The 22,801-nt window shown below is 42.1% G+C and overlaps 1 protein-coding gene across 5 annotated transcripts in view; it reads right to left on the bottom strand.

Annotated features, from left to right (window-relative positions):
- GRIN2A (glutamate ionotropic receptor NMDA type subunit 2A) overlaps positions 1 to 20,363 on the bottom strand; it is a 174,070-nt gene extending 153,707 nt beyond the window's left edge. For 2 of the 5 annotated variants that reach the window (XM_021295689.2, XM_021295690.2), the window contains exons 1-3: positions 19,614 to 20,362; positions 18,590 to 18,821; positions 16,792 to 17,214 (exon numbers count right to left, since the gene is read on the bottom strand). In XM_021295689.2, the coding sequence (XP_021151364.1) occupies positions 16,792 to 17,196 (405 nt within the window). In that variant the 5' untranslated portion in view covers positions 17,197 to 17,214; positions 18,590 to 18,821; positions 19,614 to 20,362. 5 annotated transcript variants of the gene reach the window in all.
- Between the last annotated feature and the right edge of the window lie 2,438 nt (positions 20,364 to 22,801).

Genomic DNA, 22,801 nt, shown 5'->3' with positions numbered 1-22,801 from the left:
CCCTTCTCTGGGAGTTTGGCCCACAACCTTTCAAATTCTTCCTCTGCACAGAGATAGTTCTTCATTAGTAGCACCACTTTTGAGCAAATTCATCACTTACCGGGACTAGGTAATCACCTCTTAGAGAAAAGCAACAGAAAATAAATACATCAATAGAAGAAGACATCACAAAAGACAACTCATGTATCAGTTGTTCATAGGCGAACAATTATTTACACACTCGTATCTGCCTTTGTATGGTACTTAGAGGATTACAAGTTTTCCTGCATGTCTGTTTGAGTACTTAGGTACTTATAAACTCAAATGCTTACTCTGGCAAGAGCCAAGTTTGAAAATCAGGGTCTGATTCTGAGTGCATGTTTTACTTTGACTAAAATTAGAAACTACAACCTTGGGGTTCTTTTTTAAAAGTGCCATTGAACAAAAGAGACCAGCCTGTTCATTTGCTGACTTGCTAGATGTTTCTTACTGTTGTGCTCTCCTTGCAGCATGTTGATCTTTAGACAAAGCACGTGGTGAACTTGTGCTTTTCTGTCCAAAAGAGCACACCAAGCACAGCTGCCATCGCACGGCATCACCCGTGGAACGGAGGCAGGAGGCACCGCCAGACCAGCCGCAACGCAGCCCCGAGGGCTCCTGTGTGCCAGTCACACCGCATCAGCCACGGCAAAGCAGCAAAGGAATGTAAGAGACAACTTAAACTCAAAATACCTTCCCAAAGCGCTTCGTGTAGCTGCAGAAGTAGGTCTAGAACAAAAAGACAGCGGTAACATGGGGGAGGAAGAGGGAAATCAAGGCACAACTGATATGAAGAACATCAAACGTCAAGCAGAGGGTGGTCTTCTCAAATTCAAGAATGTAGACCTCAATTGATAAAGGAAACAAGGGGAGAAAGTCTAAAATGGTGAAGGTGTTCCCAATAGCACTGTTAAAGAATCATGAGAACTATTATATTACACAAATACGTATTATCATGCCATTAGAACTACACTTATGAGAAAAACAATGTGCTCAAGTTCATGAAGCAGAATCTTTTGTGGGGAGATAGAACTATTATAACAAAAATGCCCCAAGCAGAAAGACACCAACCGCCCTGCGGAGCCAGGGACCGCAGCCCAGGGCTCCGCTGGGGACACAGCGGTGCTCGAGGAGAGATGGCTGTGCCAGTAACACAACTTTGCTTCATGACTCTGCACATGTCTCTTCGTCAGGTAAATCTGTGAAAACAGAAATGCTAAGTGATATTGTGCTCACTAACTCAGGATTAATCCACATACTTCAAAAAGAAATCCATGAACTTGTGCCCGGACAAGGAAAACTACACAAATTTTTCCTAGCACTTCACAGTACCTCATGTAATGACAGCAGTACAAACAGAGCATCTGTCTGTTTACTTTTGCAAACTGAGATATATCCTCCTTTTTACCTCACTCCCAGTGCAAGAAATCCAGGCTCATCAGACAAACAACACTGAAACCAAGGATGCTGCTCTGACTTTTTTCTGCTCTTCCAAAAGCACAGCTAGGAGCGCCTCAAAACTTTCCTGTACTGGCCTTTTCTTTCCACATGACCACAGATTTTCATTAATAAGCAATTCATCACAAAATAATTGGCTTCTGCAGGTCCCTGAAAAAGAAACAGCTGTAAGATGTAAGAGTTGATGATAATTCCAGTATTAATGAATTCTGGAAGAAGTCTGAATTGCTTCAGGGAAGAAATAGACTCGGTCACTTTGAAACAGAATTTTATCTGATTTGCTGTTCAGCCTTTTTTGGGGAAAAAAATACTTATAAACAGTCCTACCCATGTGTTGCAGACCATATGCAGCATTCATTAGCACATCTTGTTAACGTTCTCCAGCCACAGTAAATTATCAGGGAAGACTTTGGCCATTTCATTAAGGTATTTTAGGAAGAATATTCCATTCCTGCAAGGACATCATTTCAGTACTTTAAACCCAGCCACACAGAATGGCAAACAAATAATGTAGCATAACTAATGTTTTTACAGCCTCCCTTGGCTAATGTTCTGCTGTACATGTATATCATATCCTATACTTGGAACAGAGCCTCTCTCAAGGCTTTCCCAGCTTAAATCTGTACAAATATTACAAATTCTGAAATGCATCACCTTCTGTAGCCTTAAGAGCTATTCCAAAGGCAGCTGCTTGGTCACAAACTCCTGATTATTTAGGGTCAAAACCACCAGTACAGACTTGAACCTGAAAACACTTACTTGAGTATTAATAGATTTTTAATCTTTCTTTCTGGTATTTAGAGGTCAGAGAATTAAGAACTTTGGAAGAAATCATCACAGTAACTGGTAATAGGCAGAAGGAATTGGATAGGAGTGAGGAACTTGTTAAAACTGGGAATCTGCAAGAGCATGAAAAACATGAACAGTTTATGATTGGCTTCTACATTCAAACCTGTATCATTTTGGGTGTCAGCCTGCAAACGCAAGCCAGGCTACCCAGCAATATATGCGCTGTAACCCACCGCAGAGCACGGCCGACACGCAGCCAGCATCGCGTGCAGGTTCCAGGGAGACGGGACCATAGAACTCAAGGCTTTCACTGTTATAAATCCTGAAACCTTCAACTGTGCAGCTCCATGGTTGTTAACAGGTTCTCTTTTTCCCTAATAAAACAGAATGACGTGCGACAAACAGTGCGATTTGTCCAAGTCGAGAGTGTGTCTTCATCACATCTCTTGAGAATTCTGCTGCTGCCTGAGGCACAAGAGAATAAAATACAGAACGGTAGAAATACCCAAAGAATGATCATAAGTTCTCCTACTTAAAATAAAAAGGTAAAATTAGCATTTCCCCAGGAAATAAAAGGAATGTCCTTTTCTAGGAGCAGAGGCTTTAGAAATTCTTGAAAGGTGGTTTTCTACACTCCTACAAGGGTCCCAAGGCCATCTCATCTCTCCAAGGCTGACAAGCACAGTCCTTCACTTTCTGATCAGCTGCACATCAGTCTACTCATCCCACTTCATCTTCACCTATTCCAGCATTTCTATAAACCTGACTAGATTTGAACACTACTTTATTATGGAATTGTGAATTTTTCCAAGCTTTTTATGAATGTAAATAAAAAGGTAGGCTTAGCAAGAACTTCATGCTACAACTGCTCATCCTCCATCATTCACTGGTCAGGTTCCATCACAATACCAGCTGCCTTCTTGCCATTCCTAACTTCTTCATTTTCCTTCTAAATACTATTCACTTCTTTCAATTTATCATCCAAATTATGTCCACCTTAGGTTAAATCCTCCTATCGACTCATTTTATGTTGTGTAATCAGCTTTTCTTCATCCTGTGTCCAGGTGCCATATTCCCCACACAGGCTCATTTTTACTAATTAATAAAACCAACTCAGCTCCTCTCCTGCAGCCGAGACTTCCCATTCCCCACTCACTGAAGTAACCAGTTCCTAAACCCACTGCCAGGCTAGCCAGGGCTCTTTAGAACGTGGGACACTATTTGCAGAAAATATTCCACAAGTTCCTCCATTTCCTGCACAGTGGGGGGAAATTGTCTCTATTTCTAACAGCAACACTAACAGAAAAAATCCAGGAACACCCTGCCAGCTTCCAGCCCAGTTCTTAGCAAGATGTTACCATTTGATCCTATTAAACTTAATGCCATTCTGGCTCTACCCCTCCATTTTTTTTTCCAAAATACCTATTTTTGGAATGTCTCAAAGCTGATATTTATTAATACTGCAAACTGCAAAATTAATGCAGAATATTATAAACTATATATTGTGTTCCTGTCAACAGGCAAAGCTAGGAGGTGTTATATTTTAATTGAAACACAATGCAAACCAGTGAATTCAACATACTGTCTTGTAGCTGTACTCTTATTCTGAGAACATTTCCAGTCCCAGTTAACAGATGTAACTAATATTCATAAACTGGAATAAACAGCCACAACGAGAAGCAGATTTTAATCCCATCCACCCGGTCATGGTGAGAACTGCTAAAATCTGGGTTAATCCTTGCAATCTTTAGTCAGAAATGAAAGTTGGTGCAATTGAAATATAGTATGGTAGAATGAGATTCGCTTGTGGTAAGGATTCAATTAAGCCAAAAAATAAGATCTGAAATAGCTTCAGTTAAAATCAAAGTGGTGCATTCCTACTGAGATATTATCATCTAGAAGAGTCACTGTACTGAGACCAAACTCAGAGCCCTTCTCTCCACAGGAAGTTAATTTGGGACAAATCCCAGACACGCTGACTTTCAGATAGGAGTTTTCTCAAAAAAAATTTTAAAAAAATATATAAATAAATCAGCATTTCTCCAAAATGATAATGACAACTGCTGGGCTGGAATGCCATGAAAAAGGCACAGCCTCCAGTTGGAAAGACGACAGAAATAAAGACAATTACTTAAATTGCAATTTTATGAAGCAGATTCTCACAAACACCCCAGTAGCAATTTTAAGTAGTTTGTATTTGTCACCGTACTCAAAAACATGACATACACATTAGATATAAAATATTTATCTCATATCTATCTATCTGTATTGGGCGGGGGATTGTTTTATTTTTAGCAAGCTGAGAGATTACACACGTCAACACAGAAAACTGTAAAAATGAAGAAGGGACGATACCACCCTCCCAGGAGCCATTTCACTTGAAGCTTCTTCTTCATTTGATTAAAGCCTGCACAGATGAGGCTGGATTAAATCTAAAACATTACAAATATTCTGTATTTGCTGCTGCGAGTCTTCAGACTTGTCTGTAGACAATTTATGTTAAGCCTGAAGTTTATGGTTGTTTTCTTGATGAAGTTACATATGAGATCACGTCTAGACCCAAGAAGCCATCACTTCCCCGCAAGCCCACGACGCCACATCTGAGCGTTCGTGTGACATCCCGCTGTGCACAGTTACCACTGGGGGCAAAAGCAAAGCGCCACTAAAACTTTCAGTTGAAAACAGTTGAGGGTTATAATAATAGAGGCAAATATTCAGCTTTAGCCTCCACGCCAAAATAGCCAGAGATTTCAAGCTATTGCATAAGCATATTTCTATAATCTCTGTTGCTCCAAAGCTGGAAGCTTGTGCTCAGACAAGGCTCTTTGAAGTTACTTTGGGAATTGGCTCTCTGCAGATGGAAAAACAAATTATTAAACCGGCTCAATAGGGAGTAGACTTATTGTACATACTTGATTTAAAAAGAAGCCAAGGGAGGGATAATAGTTTGGTTTGGTTTTTTGTTTTGTTTGGGGTTTTTGTTTGGTTTGGGTGTGGGTTGGTTTGTTTTTAATACAACACTAGAATTCTTGTTAAGAAGGAAAATATACAACCATCTGAGTTAAATCAGAAAAGCTGTTTTAATAACACAAGGGTTTTTAACTGGGTCAAACATGCAAATTAAACCTTAAAGTGACCTGATAAGCCAAAATCTAATTACAAAAATGAAGTTTAAATAGAATATCAGGTTTAACTTGAGTAAAACTAGGCAGCATATCAACAAGGTATTTCTCCAGCAGTGCAGGAAGTCATTTGAAAGAGCAACCCAAGCACCATCCCAGTCTTAACGTACCAAACTAACCCTTTATCTAGAGACCGCTCCTCTAAGCAGAATATGCCTTCAGTCTAATGTGTTGCTTGGACTTTCCACCTCAGATATTTAGCGGCTACGTCTGCATCTTTATGCCTTTTATCTAAAGAACATACTAAGCCCCTTATTAGAAAGGCAAAAAATGCTCCATGTTTATATCGCAGTGCTGAAATCTTCAGGAAAAGCATTTAAGTAGGCATTGAAGGACTAAATATTTAAAGTATACACTTGCTTTGCACTTGGTCCTAATCCTTTACTTCCCAATTAAATCCATCATGCCCCAGCCAGGATCCCACAAGCAGGATTCCTGCCTTCCCGGCAGGACTCGTATCCAACCTGGATGCTGTAAGAGTGGATGCTCAAGTGCACTCCTCAGCTTTTAAACATGCCTTTGCTGACTTAGACAATTGTTTTCATCATAAGTTATTTAAAACAAAGATTTTGAAGGCCTGTAACTTACTTATCAGACAGTAAAGAAAAAAAAGGCAGTAGAGAGTGAGAAATGAGAAAAGTTCATTCCTCTTTTGGCTTAAGTTTTCTAGTGCTTTCAGGTACTGTCCACTGCAGCTTAACAAACCAACAGGACTTACACTGGAATAACAATTACTGAACTGGACTATTACATTTTATTATTGGATGAAATAACTCACTATTTTAAGATCTCCGCCTCGTACAGTGAAGAGGGTAAACCACAAAACAGCCCCTCTCAAGCCAACAGTCACCTCATACAAAGAAAAGGAGATGCAGTCCACACTTAGAAAGAAAACAACTGAAGCAAGCCCAGAAAAAGAGACGGGTGAGGCTTCAATGGCCATTAAAGGCACACATGCTGCAGGTGACAGCTGGCTCTGCTATCAGCTACCCATGTGTGCATTTAAATTTTAATTCAGAGACCACGGGACATTTTTATGAGAAAACACTTGTATATAGTGAGAAGCTACTGAACAACTGTTCAGGATATTTTAAACATGAAGAGTGTTTATTATTTACACATGGCCTAAGTCAGCTACTCAGTGTCATTTAACTTATTCACTGACCACTGGGCATATCACACTAACTCTTATGCTGTAGAATGGTGGTGGATAGTAAAGAACAACATGAATGCAAAAGATTGTAGCCAGAAGCCTGGGTCCTGATGTGGAAAAGGTTAGAAGAAGGAAAATGTGTGTGATGACTTTTTTAATTGTTAAGACTGGAAAATATCTGGAAATTGCTATGAAGATCATTTGTTGACTTTAGCCAACCTGGAGAAAAAAACTAAATCATGCCAAATTCTCTCTTTCTTCTGCAAGTGAGCTCACCCTGCAAAGATGACGCTGCTCATTTTCAACCAGCCATTTAGACAACATCAGCATTTATGTAATTCACAATCCATAACTTCATTCTGTGCACATAACAATTTAAGTTCTAAGTGCCAGTAAACATGAGTGTCAGAATATTTTAAAGCAACAGCAAAACACATTCTTACATAGGGAGAGTGCAGAGTCAGCAAGCAACCTGACACTGTCAAAAGCAATTTATTTTCATATATTTTAACTGTCCATTTGCCCAGTCCCCAAGTATTCTGGAGCCTCTAATGGAAGATCTGAAATTCAGATTAATTGAATTGAAAATAAATTACAAAACGGAATCATAAATATATTTTCAAATGCCAGTTGCCCTAGCTCACCTAGTTTAGTTTCTCATCCTTTCTCTATTTTCTGCTTATTAAATATAAACAGGCTTGGCTTAGTGTCATAACGGTTTTTACTTTCTTCTTGGGATTCCAAATGATTTTTATTTGCTCCAATTAATCTTATTTTATCACAGCTATCATCTGTGCTGTATGTGCACTGAAAGAGTCCTGGTACTGCTAACATCAAGGGATTCAGAACTTCAGGCTGACAGGTATACCCTCTCCCAGCCAGCCTTACTTCTGCTACAAGTGAACTAAGGCAATAAATGGGAAAACACACACACACACACTCTAACACTATGATGACAACCAAATATGAAGTAGAAATAGCAAGTAGATAGGATGTAGATGAAAACAGTGTAACAGGAGGGTGTTGGAAAGCAGCTGTTTGGCAGAAGGGGATTTGCAAACAGAATGGCCTGGGTAGGAAAAACGCTAAGAGCAAGCAAAGGAAGCAAATGTTTCTTTTTACAACTTCTGTACCGGTTCGCTGTTACATAGTTAAGCAATAGTGCTCAATGTTTTGCATGCTAAGCACTGGAATCATCCACATTTTTCACTAGAAACCAGATTCCACAAGAGGAAGTTTCAGCCTTTTTGCAGATAATAGTTAAAATGCAGATGGAGAGAGGGCAGGAAGGCAAATGGAACAAAATGAAACAAAGGATAGCGTTAGCTTATTACTACAAAAATAAAATGAATGTTGAAAATAAACCAGACCATCCTAAATGGTACTTCACTAGAATGCACACACTTCCCAGAGTATTCTGTATTCTTATGCATATGTATTCTTATGATGAATTCACAAGCCTTATCTCATCCCAATGAGGTACTTCATATAGCTCTGATGCCTCCACACAATTTACCCAGAATTCTTAATTAGCCTCACACACAAAAAATAACATGTAATTTGTCTGGTAATTATATGTTCCTGTAACTCTTAAAAGCAATTCATTACAGGAATGTCATGCACTTCGAACAGATTACCTTAATTCTATTTTCTGTTTATCCAATTATAACTGTCATTCCTAATTGTTTTGTAAATTGTGTTGAGCTGGAAGGTGGCTATAAAATCCCCACTCTTTCCTCTTTCATAGCGGTTCTACACATGTAGACTGTTTCCACCAGACACTAAATCAATGCAGTGAAAACGAAGCTGTCCTATTGTTAATTCTGCTCACATGGACAGGCAAGCTCATCATGCTCATCAGCACAAACAGCCAAAACTCTGCATCAACAAAAGTACAGGCAGAAATTTTGAACCAGAACTTAAGATAAAGATAAACTTAAAAAGGAAAAAAAAAATAAAAAATAAAAGGAAACAAAGGAAAAGCAGCTTCCCATCCAGCAATCCCTTGAATGAAACGTGTTTATAGAAATATCTTGCTCTGCAATGCAGAAAAGGCAGCTGAGAAGTCACACACACTTAAAGACAGGTGTATGTGATCCTGCTGGGAAATCACACTATCTTCAGCTAATTCAACACAACAAACCACTACTATTTGTAGGCTCCATCCTGAGGAGCAGATAAATCAATGTACTTGAAGAAAAATATTAAGAGCATGAAGATGACCCTTCCTCTCTGCCTTCAGCAAAGGCATCTGGAAGAAAGCAGGGAGAGGAACCTGCACATACATCAGAAAAAGACCCAGGTCTCTCAGATCGGATCATGCCTAAATACAAAAGAAAAGATGACTTTCAAAAGTAACGGGAGTAATTTTGGAGCAGTATGCAAAATACTACAGTGTTTTCATCAAATCCCATCTACAGCCCTCCCAAGTGCTTCTTAGCGTATTACAGCCAAAGGGATTGGACTTTTGCTTTTTTGCCCATGTCCAAATACAGGTTAATGTTTGCTAAGCACTCTGTTCTATACATCTACAATCAAATGGAGATGTTCCACTGTTGCTCGTGGTCTAAAAGTTTAGGAGCGGTTTATGACCTCAGATGTTCCTAGAATTCCTAGGTCAGTTTTAGTTCAGTCTCTGTGGCTGTTGAGATGAGTGGAGTAGGAACGGATTACACAAATTGTCTAGATAGATACATTTATGAATTATTTCTTTAATCTGTACGGGAAGCTTAGAGAGCCCATGAGCCTCCCCAGCCAGGTCTGTCTTGAGAAGCCAGAGGGGCCCTTGGTTGGAGGGTGAACACGCAGTGTAACTGGAGCTCTGCACTGAACAAATTAAACCATGTCCATTTTCACAAACTGTGCATCTAGCTTATGCACCTCAACTGCAAGCACAGGGTTTTTCTCCTAAGGATATTAGGTCTAAATCTGATTTAAATAGCCAATGATGCTGCTACAGTTTTATTCATCTCGTTCAGTGAAGTACAGAAGAAAATATCTCAAGGATTTAAACAAACAATATGGTGACAGATGGTGTGGAGACAATCCAGGCTGGACTCCCTCCGTAAAAGTCACACAACTTCATAGCTCCAGGGAAGAGGGGAGGCAGAGGAGGGCAAAGGGGGAGAAAGGAATACACGCAAAGCTGGCCCAGCTGACCACAGATTTCTAACAAATAAACCCAGCTGTGGACCGCAACGTTCCTCTGTTCATCTCTACACAGCTTATGTAGCGTCCCTGAAGCAGGCAGATCTAGCCCAGATATCTTCCAAGCAAGTAAAAAAAAAATTCAGAAATTCTTCAAATTAAATTGTTACTTCAAATAAATGACAAATACAAAACATACTATCAAACTGTCTTATTCAAATAACCTAAGCACCCTCTACAAATAATTAATAGATGAAACATGAAAAGCATATTTGACATGATATCAAAGCCCTTCTGTTCACTGCGTATTTTTATTAGGATGAATATTTTCAGGCATGTATCTGGATATATTATGATTGCGAGAAATATCTTATGTGCTTTATAATAGTCTATTATTGTTTTGTAGCTTCAAGGGAACAATTTGGGATTTTATATTTGAAAATGTCCTCAGGAAAAACATCCCAAAGGTGCCAGCAGGAATGTCTGCAAGCAGAAAATGATGCTAAAGGTTTGGTATCCTACTTTTTCAGCTCAGGAGTCTGCTGTATTATAATTACCTACAGAGAGGCAACAGTTCGGAGACATTGCATGGATTATCTACAACAATGATTTACTAGAAGTTTTAAACTGCTGTTCCTCAAAACAAAGACACACAGATTTCTATTTTTAAGAAAACTGCAGAAACAGACAGTTGGAAGAGAAAAAAACCAGTACCTTTGAGATGAAAATGTATCAATCTTACTGCACATAACTGGATCCAAGTGAAGCCAAACACTCTGCTCTCCTAAATAAGAGTGGTTTATAGGATCCCACCCTGCACTCAGGCTGTGTCCACTCAAGCTAATAAAACAGTAACTTACCCACACCTGAGCTACATAAAAAAATCAACTAAACTCTACAAGATTTCAGTTTCCTACAATCTGCTTATTAGTTACAGAAATTCTCCGATCTCTTCAAAACTATCCTCCTTCTACTTAGGAAAATTAAAACCAATATACCTCCGTTCAGCTCCACAAGAGTTCAAGTTTACTCATATGGTATTCCAGAGAATCCTCCATGCTTTCCTTTGCTAAATTGATGGGAAACTTGTGTGGACAAGAGAATGAGGAATAATGTAATCATCTCGGAAATAGCTAGGAAAATCCTTTAGAAATTAAAAGAGAGTGGGAGAGCAAGAAAGCGAGGCTCACACCATTAACACAATGCTCCTCCGAGGTCTGAGACAAAGCTCAAAGCAGCGAACGCTGCAGCTCTCGCCGATCAAGCTTTACTTTCGCATGGTCACGGCCCTACAAGAGCAGCCCCGAGAACCAGCGGGCAGCTCCATCACCAGCTGGCGCTCCTGCAGCGCTGGCTCCTGGAGAAGAAAAGCACGAGATTTCGGATCCACTCGCTCCATTCACCTCAACAAGACAGATTTCAGGCATGATTTTAACCCCTTCAGAGCAGTGATTTTGGCACGTGTGCGTAAAAGGTGCAACTGCAGACTACAAGCCCAGTTTTAAAAATCTTAATGGATGTGCAAGACCACTTAAAAAAATACACATAGATTGACTTTCATGGAAATGGTCAAGTAAACACAGATTTGCAAAGGGAGGTCAATGCTACATTTTTGCGGCAGTTCAAAATAAAAATGAGAATATCTGAAAGTTGTGCTTCCCATAGCAGTGTTAGTACAGCTAGAGGGAAAAATCAAACTCAGCTGCTTGTTTCAAAGGGGCAGAAGCTGAAGTACTGTGTGTAATGGAATAGTGCAAGCTGCTGTATCTAGACCTGAAACACCAGTTACACAAATATAAGTACTTTTGCACTAATGCACATATTGAACTGCAGATGAATATTCCAGTCTTCTGCAGTATCAACCAAAGCCGAAGTTAATATGCCCAGGAGGACAGTGCCATGTACATGCTAACACCAGTTATCCGTAAGGGCAGGAATGAAAAGTTACAAAATTTAAACTTAAGATTTTCTGTAAAAATACAGGACTGCTTTTACAAGCAAACTAGATAAGCTGGAAACTACATAGCATATATGGAAGTCATGCAAATTGATGAGCACACTCCATTAGGCATGATCTCCAGAAAGGTTTCAACAATAAAAATCAAACCAAACACCCCCCCATTCATCACAGTAATTTTTAAAGCATAAGAATTGAAGCACACTTAAGCATAGTGCAAAAGTGAAGTGTGGCTTTTGAACTTCTTTTTTTAAATACGACCCTTGTGCTATGAAGACACATGGCAAAGAAGATGTAAGATATGTTGAGAAACCTTAAGAGCAGCGTATAAAGTTAAATACAGATAAGAGAGTGTAAATTCTCAGTACCAGAGCCTAGAGTCTGGGTGTGCTCTGATCATAGTTACAAGACTGGGCTTAGAGTTCTGGTGTGTACAAGTACGATATGGTTTTTGTATCTCAGGAATGAGGAAAAACAGAGCAATTCCAGCTTTGACTGTAATGAGCTGAAAATGACAGGTATTTCAATAAAACACTGGAAAAATATCCACCAAAAGAATGAAGAGGATTTAAGAGTGGAGTTTCAGTCACTACTTATTCAGAGTTGCATGTCTCAACGAACATCCCAGCAGCACTAGGGCAGAACCCAGCCAGCAGTGCACCCTCTGGGGACACGGCCTGGCCGGGCTGCAGCAGCACAGCAGCTGCCAGGGGAGCGGTTATTCACTTGGCTCCTCGGGAGGCCACATCTGGAGTCCCCCACCCAGTTCTGGGTTCCCCCGTACCAGACAGCAACACACCTGAGTGAGTCCACAGGACTGGAGCCATGAAGTGCACAAAAAGGCTGAAGGAACTGTTTTGCCCAGAAAGGGACAGGTACAATCACAGCCTACAGCTACACAGAGCTGGACTCAAGCTCACAGCACAAGAACAAGAGCCTGTGGTCACTGTACAGAAGGAATTCTAATGCCATATAAGGAAAATATTTGCATGGTGAGAAAGGTTTAGTACTGGAACAGGTTGCCCAGAGAGGCTGTGCTGTCTGCACCCATGGAGATACTCAAAACTTGACTGGATGATCTGATGTGACTGATGTGAGCTCGGCACTGAGCCAGGGTTGGCTTGGACAATGTCCAGTGATCCCTCCCAACCTCAGTTGCTGTTTGGTTCTATGTTTACTGCTTTGGAGGAGGTTGGGGTAAAAAGGGAAAGCTGAAGGTGGTGGTAGATGCAAAAGGGATTTTATACTAAACAATTAGAAGTGTTTATTGCCAATATTATCAGCAGAAAGAATGATGAAGAATGATAATTGAACCACATATAGTACTTACTTTTTGGAAAAGCAAAGATTTATTTTGCATAACATTTCCAAAGCTGTTTCAAGAAGCATCACTTTGTAATAGCCCTGTTGGAAAATTACCTTCACCTTTAATGCTGGTTGGCTATGCGTTGTAAAGTCAGTACTTCCACAACAATAAAATGCTTCAAGTTATGTCTTTCAGAAAGATTTCTGATGAGAAGTTAGAAAGACTTAATTTTGCAATACACAAAAGCAGTATGGCTCAAAGATGCTAAATATTCCTGAATGTATTTATAATACATAGGGGCTTTTCCCCACTTGTGAAGGAAACAAATCTTTTATTATTGTCATAAAACTAACCATGATGTTCTGTTTGAGAAAACTATCACAAGTACTATCAACATAATAATAACGTGGTGAAACAAATGTAACTAAGTTTAAAACCAAATGCTCAAGTCAAGAAGGACTTCCTAAGTAATGTTTGAGATCCCTCCAATGTCAACAGACACAAGACAAACAAACAGCCAGTCTGTTCCAGCATCCTCCAAGGGATGCTGATGCACAGCAGGTTGGCACAGGTGCCCCAGACACAATTCTCATCTCATTTCAGCAGACTATCCCACATCTGAACGGGTTTGGAGCGTGTGGCAGAACTGGGGACCCAAGCCAAAGAGCAGTTCATTGGCAGGAGAGCTGCTGCCGACAGCAGGTGACAAAGCCGGCTGGATGCAGAGCATGTGGCACTGTCCAAGCGGCACCTCCAGCTCAGCTGCAATCAGGTAGGTACCACACAACCCTAAGTGTCGCACTGCTTTGTCGGGAGGCTCTTGACAGCAGACATCAGCTGAAGGCAGAGCAGCTAGGTTCAGAATGCATTCCAGTTTTGTTGGCTTCACATGCCTGTCAATTTTCATAGTCTACATCGAGCAACATCTCTCCCCAGCTGGTGCAAACATGAAGCACAGTGAGCAGAGCAGCCAGCTGGGCAGCGCAGGAGGCGCTCACAGCCACGCACCCCTCACAGCAGATGTTCGCACGGGTGCTGCAGAAGCTGTACGTCCTGCATTAATCACTGCACACTCCAAATGTGGGCACAGCTCAGATTTATAAACCTAGAACAACTTTTCTTTTTTAAAGAGATTGCTCTTCATGCCAGATTCACATTGACATAGTATTTATTAGCCATAGAGAATATGGTAAGCTTACCTACTCTGAGTCATTCCAGTGAAGTCTTTAGCAGTATAGAGCGTTAGGGATGACTTCACAACTCTGTGCCTTCAGTTTAGTTCCTGTTTAGGACAGTGAAGCATCATATAACCACCACCAGACACAGAATTCACCGAACTGTTGTGCCACCCTCGTGTCAGCTGAGCTTGGTAGGCTACAAACCCGCAGGTACTACACACAGACACATTCTGAAGTAAAAGCCACCTAAACCACAGTACCAGCATAATGCCACACAGGAGGAAAATATCTGTTAGAACCACATGACAAGGACATAAATGAAATGGCCTTAAAGTGCCAGAGAACTACATCCAGGAGCAGGAGTAGGACAAAGCAGCTTTTTTGCATATCCAGCCATCTCAATGTATGAGACAAAACAGAAGACTTCAAAAGCACTGATCAACTTCACAATTTAGCCAAAACCCATGTGTTTCAGCTAAAATCCTGACACTGACTTGGAAGACAGATTTTACACTTGCAGTTCTTCTCCCTCAGATTTCATCTTCTCTGCCTTTATGACACCACTGGGAATTTCACCTTCAGCTCCCAGGAATTAACTCCTAAATGAATGGTTAATTGACTAACACATGCAAGTCTCATTACTGCGACGTTCCAAAAGCAGTTGCAAAACATTGCACATTGCAAAAGCCAAGTTGAAAATTAAGGCAATTTTAGTTACATGAACAAACAATTCCTTCAGCCAATTGAAGCTACTGAAGACAGCTCTGTTAGATTTTCTTGACACACAAAAGAGTCATTTTAATTTCCCAAGTGAAATCTTAGAAGCCAAAAATGTTTTATTAGCAAACTGTGATAACCCCTAAAATCAAGGACAGTAATACAATAATGACAACATTAGCATACAATAAAAACAGCATTCACTTCCTGAGACAAGAAAATACAATCTATTTCTTTCTCTAGAAGCTCCTACATAAAAGTAAAGAATAGATCTGTATCAGTAACCTGCTGCATTTGCTACTGAGCATGAAGTCGATTCCGTAAGGATTTCTGCCAGTGTTTCATCACTCAGCACTGGCTTGGATCTTCAAGTGTTCTTATACTGGCAGAGGACGTTGAGCGAAATATGTATCAAATAAAATTCATATATATATATATATAAAGCCAGCTTTATAAAGATGGGTAAACCTGTACAGTAACTTAAAAGGACATGAAATAACTTGGTCACTGGAATTACATTTAAGACAGCAGCATTGACTGTAATGCTCTTTCCATATAAATCAAGATGCCAAAGCCATTGTTACAGAATGTCTGCTATAACTCAGCACTTACTGTCCTCCCCTTGTATGACTCAAGATATAAAGGAAGGCCATTCACAATACCAGGAGAGACAGATCTCTTACTGCACTGGAAAAAGTCTTTCCCAGAGGTGAAAAGTTTCAGAAGTTCAAAGTTGACTCCTCAACTGTAACTAATCATTGTGTCTTTCCTGCTTCTTCCCCCCCGAAGTTATGAAACAACAGGTCTGGACCACTTCATTTCCAGATGGATTCAGAGAGTGCTTTCCTATTCAAAAGCCACTTCTAAGAAGTAACAATATTTAAAGAATAAGAAGACCTAAAGGATGCGAATCTCAGGAAATAAGCTACAATTGACATTGAAAAGCATTGTGTGCTGGAAAAGCAGTAAGTGACTTCCCCTAGTTGGACTCTCCTGTGTTAAACCAGGGTGGGAGCTGCTCATGAACTCCAAGGCCCAGCAGCCCCCACGCCAGAGAGCTCCGTCCTGCACGGTGCTGAGCACCCCACTCACACACGGCAGAGATCATCACACAAGATCAACGCTGCACTGCCAACAAGGATCTTTTTGTTTAAATTGTTACAGTGTTAAGAAAGATGAACTGCGTACATGAGTCACTTTTGTCATTCCACAGTCTCACGACAGATTATATAAAGAGATGTTTTCCAACAAAACAATTTGTCGTTATCTACGGAGTCCAGACAACTCCATTGTGGGTTTTCATGAACTATAGTAGAAAATCAGAGGTATCCAGTTAGCAAAAATATAATTTAATATAGTGAATACAAGAACTGGTTCAAGTTTGCAAGACTACTTAATTTATAGACTGTAGTGGATCACAGAAGTCCAGCTTAATATGACAGTCCTATTACTACTATTGTCCTCAAATACCTCCAGGTCTATTGCCTGCTATCTCTTATAAGCACCGCAGAATATTTGCCTATAATTTTACATTTTATGCCCAAAATCATTTTATGGACATACTATTTTGAGATTGTTCTTACAGCCATGTCATATTTGCTAGTAAAATCTATAAACTGGCCAGCATGCTGGAGACTAAGATTTCATTAGGACTGCTTTTACAACAGACAGAAAGTTGACTTTCAAGCATGAACCCCAAAATATTTCAGAGTATTTGATGAGTGATCAACAAGGACACTGCTCCATATCTTTTTTTTTTTTTTTTTAAATACAGAGAGACAATCAGAAGCATCCTTTTTGAACTGCTTGCAGTGATTATTCACGATATAGACCAACACAGTGAAGTACATAAGACTAGCAGAAAAGCTTTTAATAAATTTTCCTACCTTATCCGCCATTATCATGGAGGCCCCGCCATGAATTCCAAGAATTGGAATAGAAGTCTGAGATGAAATAAAATCCAAAATCTGAGCTACTGCCTCCTGATCAGTATCATCTCCAAAAACCACTCCATGGATCTTGGTGCCTGACATCAAGTCGCAAACATGTGTTATGATGCTCTTAGGGTCCGTCTGGTTCACCAGAAGGGTCACTACATTGACATCAACAGTCAGGTCTGCTGACATTTCCCGGGTCCAGAGAGCTTTGATATCTCTCTCTGTGATATACTTGGTCCTTCCCAGAATCACTGCAATGTTCAGGATGGGGTAACTTTTCTCCGCTCCACGAACAAGATCCAAAGGTGCCAGAAGAGCTTGGAGTACCAGGAGAGCACAGCCAATTTTCTTCATCTTTGCCAGCTTTATCCCCTGTAAAAGTGATCACATTGTACGAGAAAAACAGAGACAGAAAAATTATATACCGTGTATCTTGAACTAAGGTTTTAAAGAGAAAGCTTCCTGACACAATGTGAATTTTAGCAGCTTTTTATAATGCATTCTTCATCTCAGTTTCCATTCAAGCTTCTTATATCCCCTCAAAAAGTTTGCTCGCCAATGATGGTATTATAACTGGTCTCCCACAAGTAAGGCAAAAATGTAGCACAAGTTCAGAGCAAAGATCCATTAAAATGCTTCCTGTATAGCCAACAAAATTAAAGTGACTGACATCATTTAAAAAGTATATTATCATCCTTCTCCTTAACCTTGCCATGCTAAAACAGGTAAAACACAGAAATCTATTTTCCTTTGTCCCGAACATCTATTTAAAATTCAGTCACTGGAAGAGGTGGTTTAGCTCTAAATGAAAGCAGCGAGCGAGAGGTCTGCTGGAAACGCCAGTCCTTGTACTCCATACACCTCACAGCATCCCAGAACCATCCTGGTTTATTTCTGAAGATCTCTCCTAGACAGCTGCTCAAGCACAGTCTACCGCATTTCTGGAACAGATTCAGAAGCACAATATTCTATCTTAATTCTTCTCCCTCCTCTTAACACAGCATTCACTTGAGCATCTCGGAACTGCTGATCTCAGGCACCAAGTTGTCACTGGTGTTGAAAGGGAGGGTGTTCCACAAACACCGCATTGGTTTACTTCATGTCTTCACTGAGTCTCTGTAGGGGGCTGAATATAGACAGAGTAGAATGGGGAGAGAGATGAGCTATAGAAGTGATCTGAACTATCTGAAGGAGGCAGAAGAGGGAGAACAGGTCTGACTCTGCAAGATCTCCCTCTGTTTCTGTGGCTCGGGGGATTTCCACCCCCATAACTGGCTCTCTGTGAGCTGGAGGAAGGGAGTCCCTGTGCCACGCAAAGCCAAGCTTGTTGCAGAGCGTCACACTAGCGAGGCTGTCCAACCAGGGTGGCATTTGTCACATCTCCCCTCTCATCCTGCCAGCCCCATCATCTGCTGCTGAAACACATCAAGACAAAGACTTGGTGTATCACCACCTCTTTTCAGGGCAGACAAGGAGCACTTGAGAGAGCACCCAACCGCAAATCGGTGCCACTGAGCTCCTCAAGTCACCACGCTGCAGACCAGGGGCAGCTCCGGGGATAGCACGGAAAAACGGCAGAAGCACACAAACCCGCAGACACGAAGCCGCTCCAGCTTCCTTCGGAGCCCCAGAAACAACAATTATAACAATTAACACCCCACACATCCCCCGTTCGCTTCCCGCCACCGACCTCCCCGCCGCGGCGCGATGGCGCCCCCTGGCGGCCCCGGGGAGCCGTCCCACGTACCCAGCGCCTCAGGAGACGGAGCGGCGGCGGGAGCCGGAGGTGCCGGTGATGCCGGAGGTGCCGGAGGTGGTGCAGGGCATGCCGAGGCCCCGGGCATGTCGTGCCCCTCGGTGCCCGGGCTCAGGGCCGGTCTCCGCGCCGCTGGCCGCACGCGTGATGCCCGCCGCAGCCTGCGAGCGACATCGCATCCCGGGAGGGCAGCTAGGCGGAGAGGGAGAGAGGCAAAGGGGGGCTGGACACGGGGGGGAAGAGGAGACAGTGAAAAGCCGTCAGCCGGGCTGCACATCAGACAAGGAGAAAAAAATACATTTTAACCTCATGCGGCGTGTGAACCGAAATACGGTGACGAGACTCTAAAGTTTTTCCCCCTTCCCCCACTCCACTGAGCAATAAATTCAAGCTCTTTCCCGACAGCAGCGCCCGTGAGCCCGCAGCCGCGCGGGAAACGTCCCTCATCCTATCCAGGTCAGGAAAATCCTGGGCTCCCAACTGCCCGTTTGCTTCCAGGAGACACGCACGGGTTTGAGCGCTAAGGGAAAGCACATTCTACCTGGGAAGAGCAGCTAGAAGCAAACTAATCCACACCATCAAGGGCAGGAGTTTTCTTGACAGGTTCAAAATAAGCATAATCTGGAAAGCGGCTAAATTGGTGTGGGGTAAAGCTCTTTTTGATCTTGTAACGGAACAGATTCATTCTCAATTTATCATAAACAACCCCCGGGAGGCACACTCTAGCAGATCCCTCCACTAAAAGCATGGATTGCTTTGATTTTTCATTCACTATTCCCAGTAAATATGTATAAGGATGCTTCTCCAGGCAACCCCAATTAAATGCAGGACGCCGGCGCGCCAAGCAAAGGCAGCCGGCATTCCCCAACTGGTCCCCGGTGCTGACTAGAAACTAAGAGCCGAGCATCGCACCGCGGAGCCGGTACCGCCGCCAGCCCTGCGCGGCTCCCGGGGCCTCCGAGCCCTGCTCGGCTACCGGGCGAGCACCAGTGCTCGCCACACAGGCAATACTTACTGCATTCTCCCTCCACATAGTTCCAGTTTAAAGATCCTCAAAGTCATTTCAGTAGATTCCTTTGCAAACAACGGAGTGGAAAATAGGTCCTTTAGTGCGTGGATTTCATCCTGCAACTTGTTCCCGCCGCAGTAAGCCCGGCAGCTCTTTATCGCTTGAAATCCCGCATGATCAAGTTTTAGCAGAGCCATTGCAACTGAGATTTGCTCTTTACTTTTGGCAGGAGGCATTTAAGCGTCTTCATCCTTTTTTTTTTTTCCCTCCCCCCCCTCTTTTTTTGTTGTTGTTTAAAGGGCAATTGCGATGTTGCCGCAGCACTTCCCCAACCTCGGAGCCCCCGCGCTCCTCTCGGCTGCCCGGACGCGGCGGGGAATGGCAGCGTCGATTCCTGAAGGGGCGGCGGGATCCACCCCGCAGGCTGCGCTCCGCTCCGCTCCCCCCGGCTCCGCCGCCCTTGCAGGGGCGAAGCTCACGGGCGCCTTGTCCAACGGGGGCCAATCGCGGCTACTTTGAAGGCTCCCCCCTCCCTCCTCCCCTCCCCGTTCTGCTTTTACAAGCACCAGCCAATGAGTCAGACCCAGGCAATCGGGGGAGGGGGCGTCAGATCTGGGGGAACAGTGAAAATCCCACGTTTGGGGCAGAAGAGTGGCAAACTTGAGCACTCTTCCCACGTTAACAGCCCCAGCGAAAGGTTGGTAGCCCGGGAAACCCCAGAGCTTTCTCCTTTCCATTGATGCAGGGGCTGTCAACCAGAAATCCCTGCCATGGACTCAGGGGAATGAATGTGGAGCATCAGCTTCCACACTAAAAGCAGCTCTAAAAGCTCCAGACCGCAGCCAAATATCACAAAAATGCTCTATAGAAGTTGGCTCCATCTGGGCATCCCTGCTGCTCCATCCATCCCCCAGCCGACACTTCCCGTTTAAAAGCGTTCTGCCCGTTTCTCCCTGTCGCACTGATCCAGGACAGCCCTGGGCTCAGCCCCACCGCGCTGCTCAACAGCTCCCACTCCCTACCCACTCCCCAGCCCACTAGCACCTTCCTCCACCGCTCCTCCTCCTCTGCTCTCCTGCTTTCCCCTTCCCACCATCCTGCTCCAGCTGCCACAACTCATTTGTTTTTGCACGAATGAATATATGCACCAGTTAACTACCACATAGGTGATGTCCTCTTTTGTCCTCAATCCTTTACAATCATACATATTTCTACACTGAATGCTTCACAGCAAGGCCAATACACTCATTTTGACAGACTCATTCAACAAGGCACCTATGCCAGAGGAAACTTCAGGTTCAAAGTGTCAAGTTTCAAAGTGTCCACTCACTGGAGTTCGCTTTTCACCATTTTAAGATATCGATTACCAAGAACTCACCCCCAAAGACATTTTATATCAGCTTTATTGCTCTTGACAGTCTCTTCATAAAATTCCCCAATATTTCTATGTCTTTTTGTCATTACTTCCTTAGACACAGCATTAGTCTTTCTAAGCAAAGCAATTAAGCAGCTACAACTGTGCCTCTTTTTTTTGATGTTTTAATGCATCTTTGCATTCCACCCTTGATGCACACTTTTCTCCTGTAAATTTACAGTGATGTTTGTCACAGTTACTGGAGGTGAGGCTGTATCTCCATCCTTGTGGAAGGGTTATTTCAGTGTTATTCAGAAGACTTATTGGAGCAGCAACAAAACCAGGGATACAATATCATCAAATGCAAGGGAAATTCACAATGGTGGGAAAGAAAATGTGGCTTTAACATTAGCATATATTTAAAATATTAAAAGTGACACAATGTCTTTGGAAAATACTTAGTACACACTATGCTGTGTACAATACGTTTACTGAATTTAATGCTTTGAAAGACCAATACAAGAAATAGCCAATTTTTCTGACTTCAACAGAACTGTATGTTTTTCATTAATCTAAGTTTAGACACACTTTAGCAGTATTTCTAATATCTTTCCTCAATTACTCTTGCAGAAAATTGGGAAATATCACATTAAAAACTTAGCCCAAATTAATTTACAAATTAGAATGAAAATAAAACACACCATTGAAAGTTTGCTCAAACACATTTGGACCAATCTTGGCAGTACATATGCAGTTTTCCCAAAAACCTCACCAAATTCAAGGAGATCACTACCTACAGAGTTGAGTAAATGCTGCAAAAAGTAGACTATTTTAACAGACATTCATAGTCCATTTCTAGGTATATTTGCACAGTTTAATTTAAAATTAAAGAGAAGAGCTGCAAACATGGTAAAAAATCAACTTCACTCAGCAGAAACAAGAAAACAAAATTTGCATTTAAGTGTCTTGCAGTTACCCTTGTAATTTGTGTGTAAAAAGGGAACACTTCACTTCCAAAGCAGTGTAACAAACACTAACATCCCTGCACTTGGGAGATGAAGTGACAAATTTAGTATTTTCATGGAGAACATTTATTCTGAAAGGCAGATGGATTGATACGTAAGTGATTGCTTTCTCCACACAAACAGCTGGGCACTTGTCTAAAAGCTACAACGTGACTTCAAGAAGTTTGGAATCCTGCTCTTCTGAGGATGTTTTCCAGCTGAGGTTTCCCTCCCTCCTGCCTGCTACATAAACCCATATTTACAGCTCAGAAACTTGCTTCTTACTCAGCTTCTTCCAAAGCAGCACTGAGATACAGAAAGGTTTCCCTTTTCTGAAAACAACCTGTTGCAGAGTACGCTTGTGAACAGAAACAGCAGCCAGAGGAGCAGAAGCACAAAGAGGCCAGAGAGCAGAGGGCTCTGATGCATGGCAAGTGTCCGTCCCTCCTGCCGACCTAGTGACACTGTGTCTGGCACTCTCCATCCACTTTACCATCTATAAGATGCTTGCCTCAGCCATGTTAGACAGCTAAATTAAAAGCCAGATTTATCCCACAGATTCAGGAAAACAACTGCACCGTTTTCCTCTTGCTCTTAGAGCAGTGTTAAGTACAATCAACCTTTTAAAAAAGAATTTGTTCTCACCCAATGACTCCAGAGTTCAGCAAGAAAAAAAATACTTAACACATTACACGTCAAATTATTGCCGCTATTTTCAACAGAGGTAGTATTTGTTGCAAAATGTTAAGCCATGATTCAAGAGATCTCCAAAAGTCTTTGCATATCTCCTCAGTAGCCCTTGCTACAAGGGAACACTTAGACAAGACTTCATACAT

This window comes from Columba livia, chromosome 15 (genome assembly GCF_036013475.1).
Source record: "Columba livia isolate bColLiv1 breed racing homer chromosome 15, bColLiv1.pat.W.v2, whole genome shotgun sequence".
Taxonomy (NCBI): Eukaryota; Metazoa; Chordata; class Aves; order Columbiformes; family Columbidae; genus Columba; species Columba livia.
Note: the sequence above shows the minus strand (reverse complement) of the source record. Positions and strands in the feature narration are given on the sequence as shown.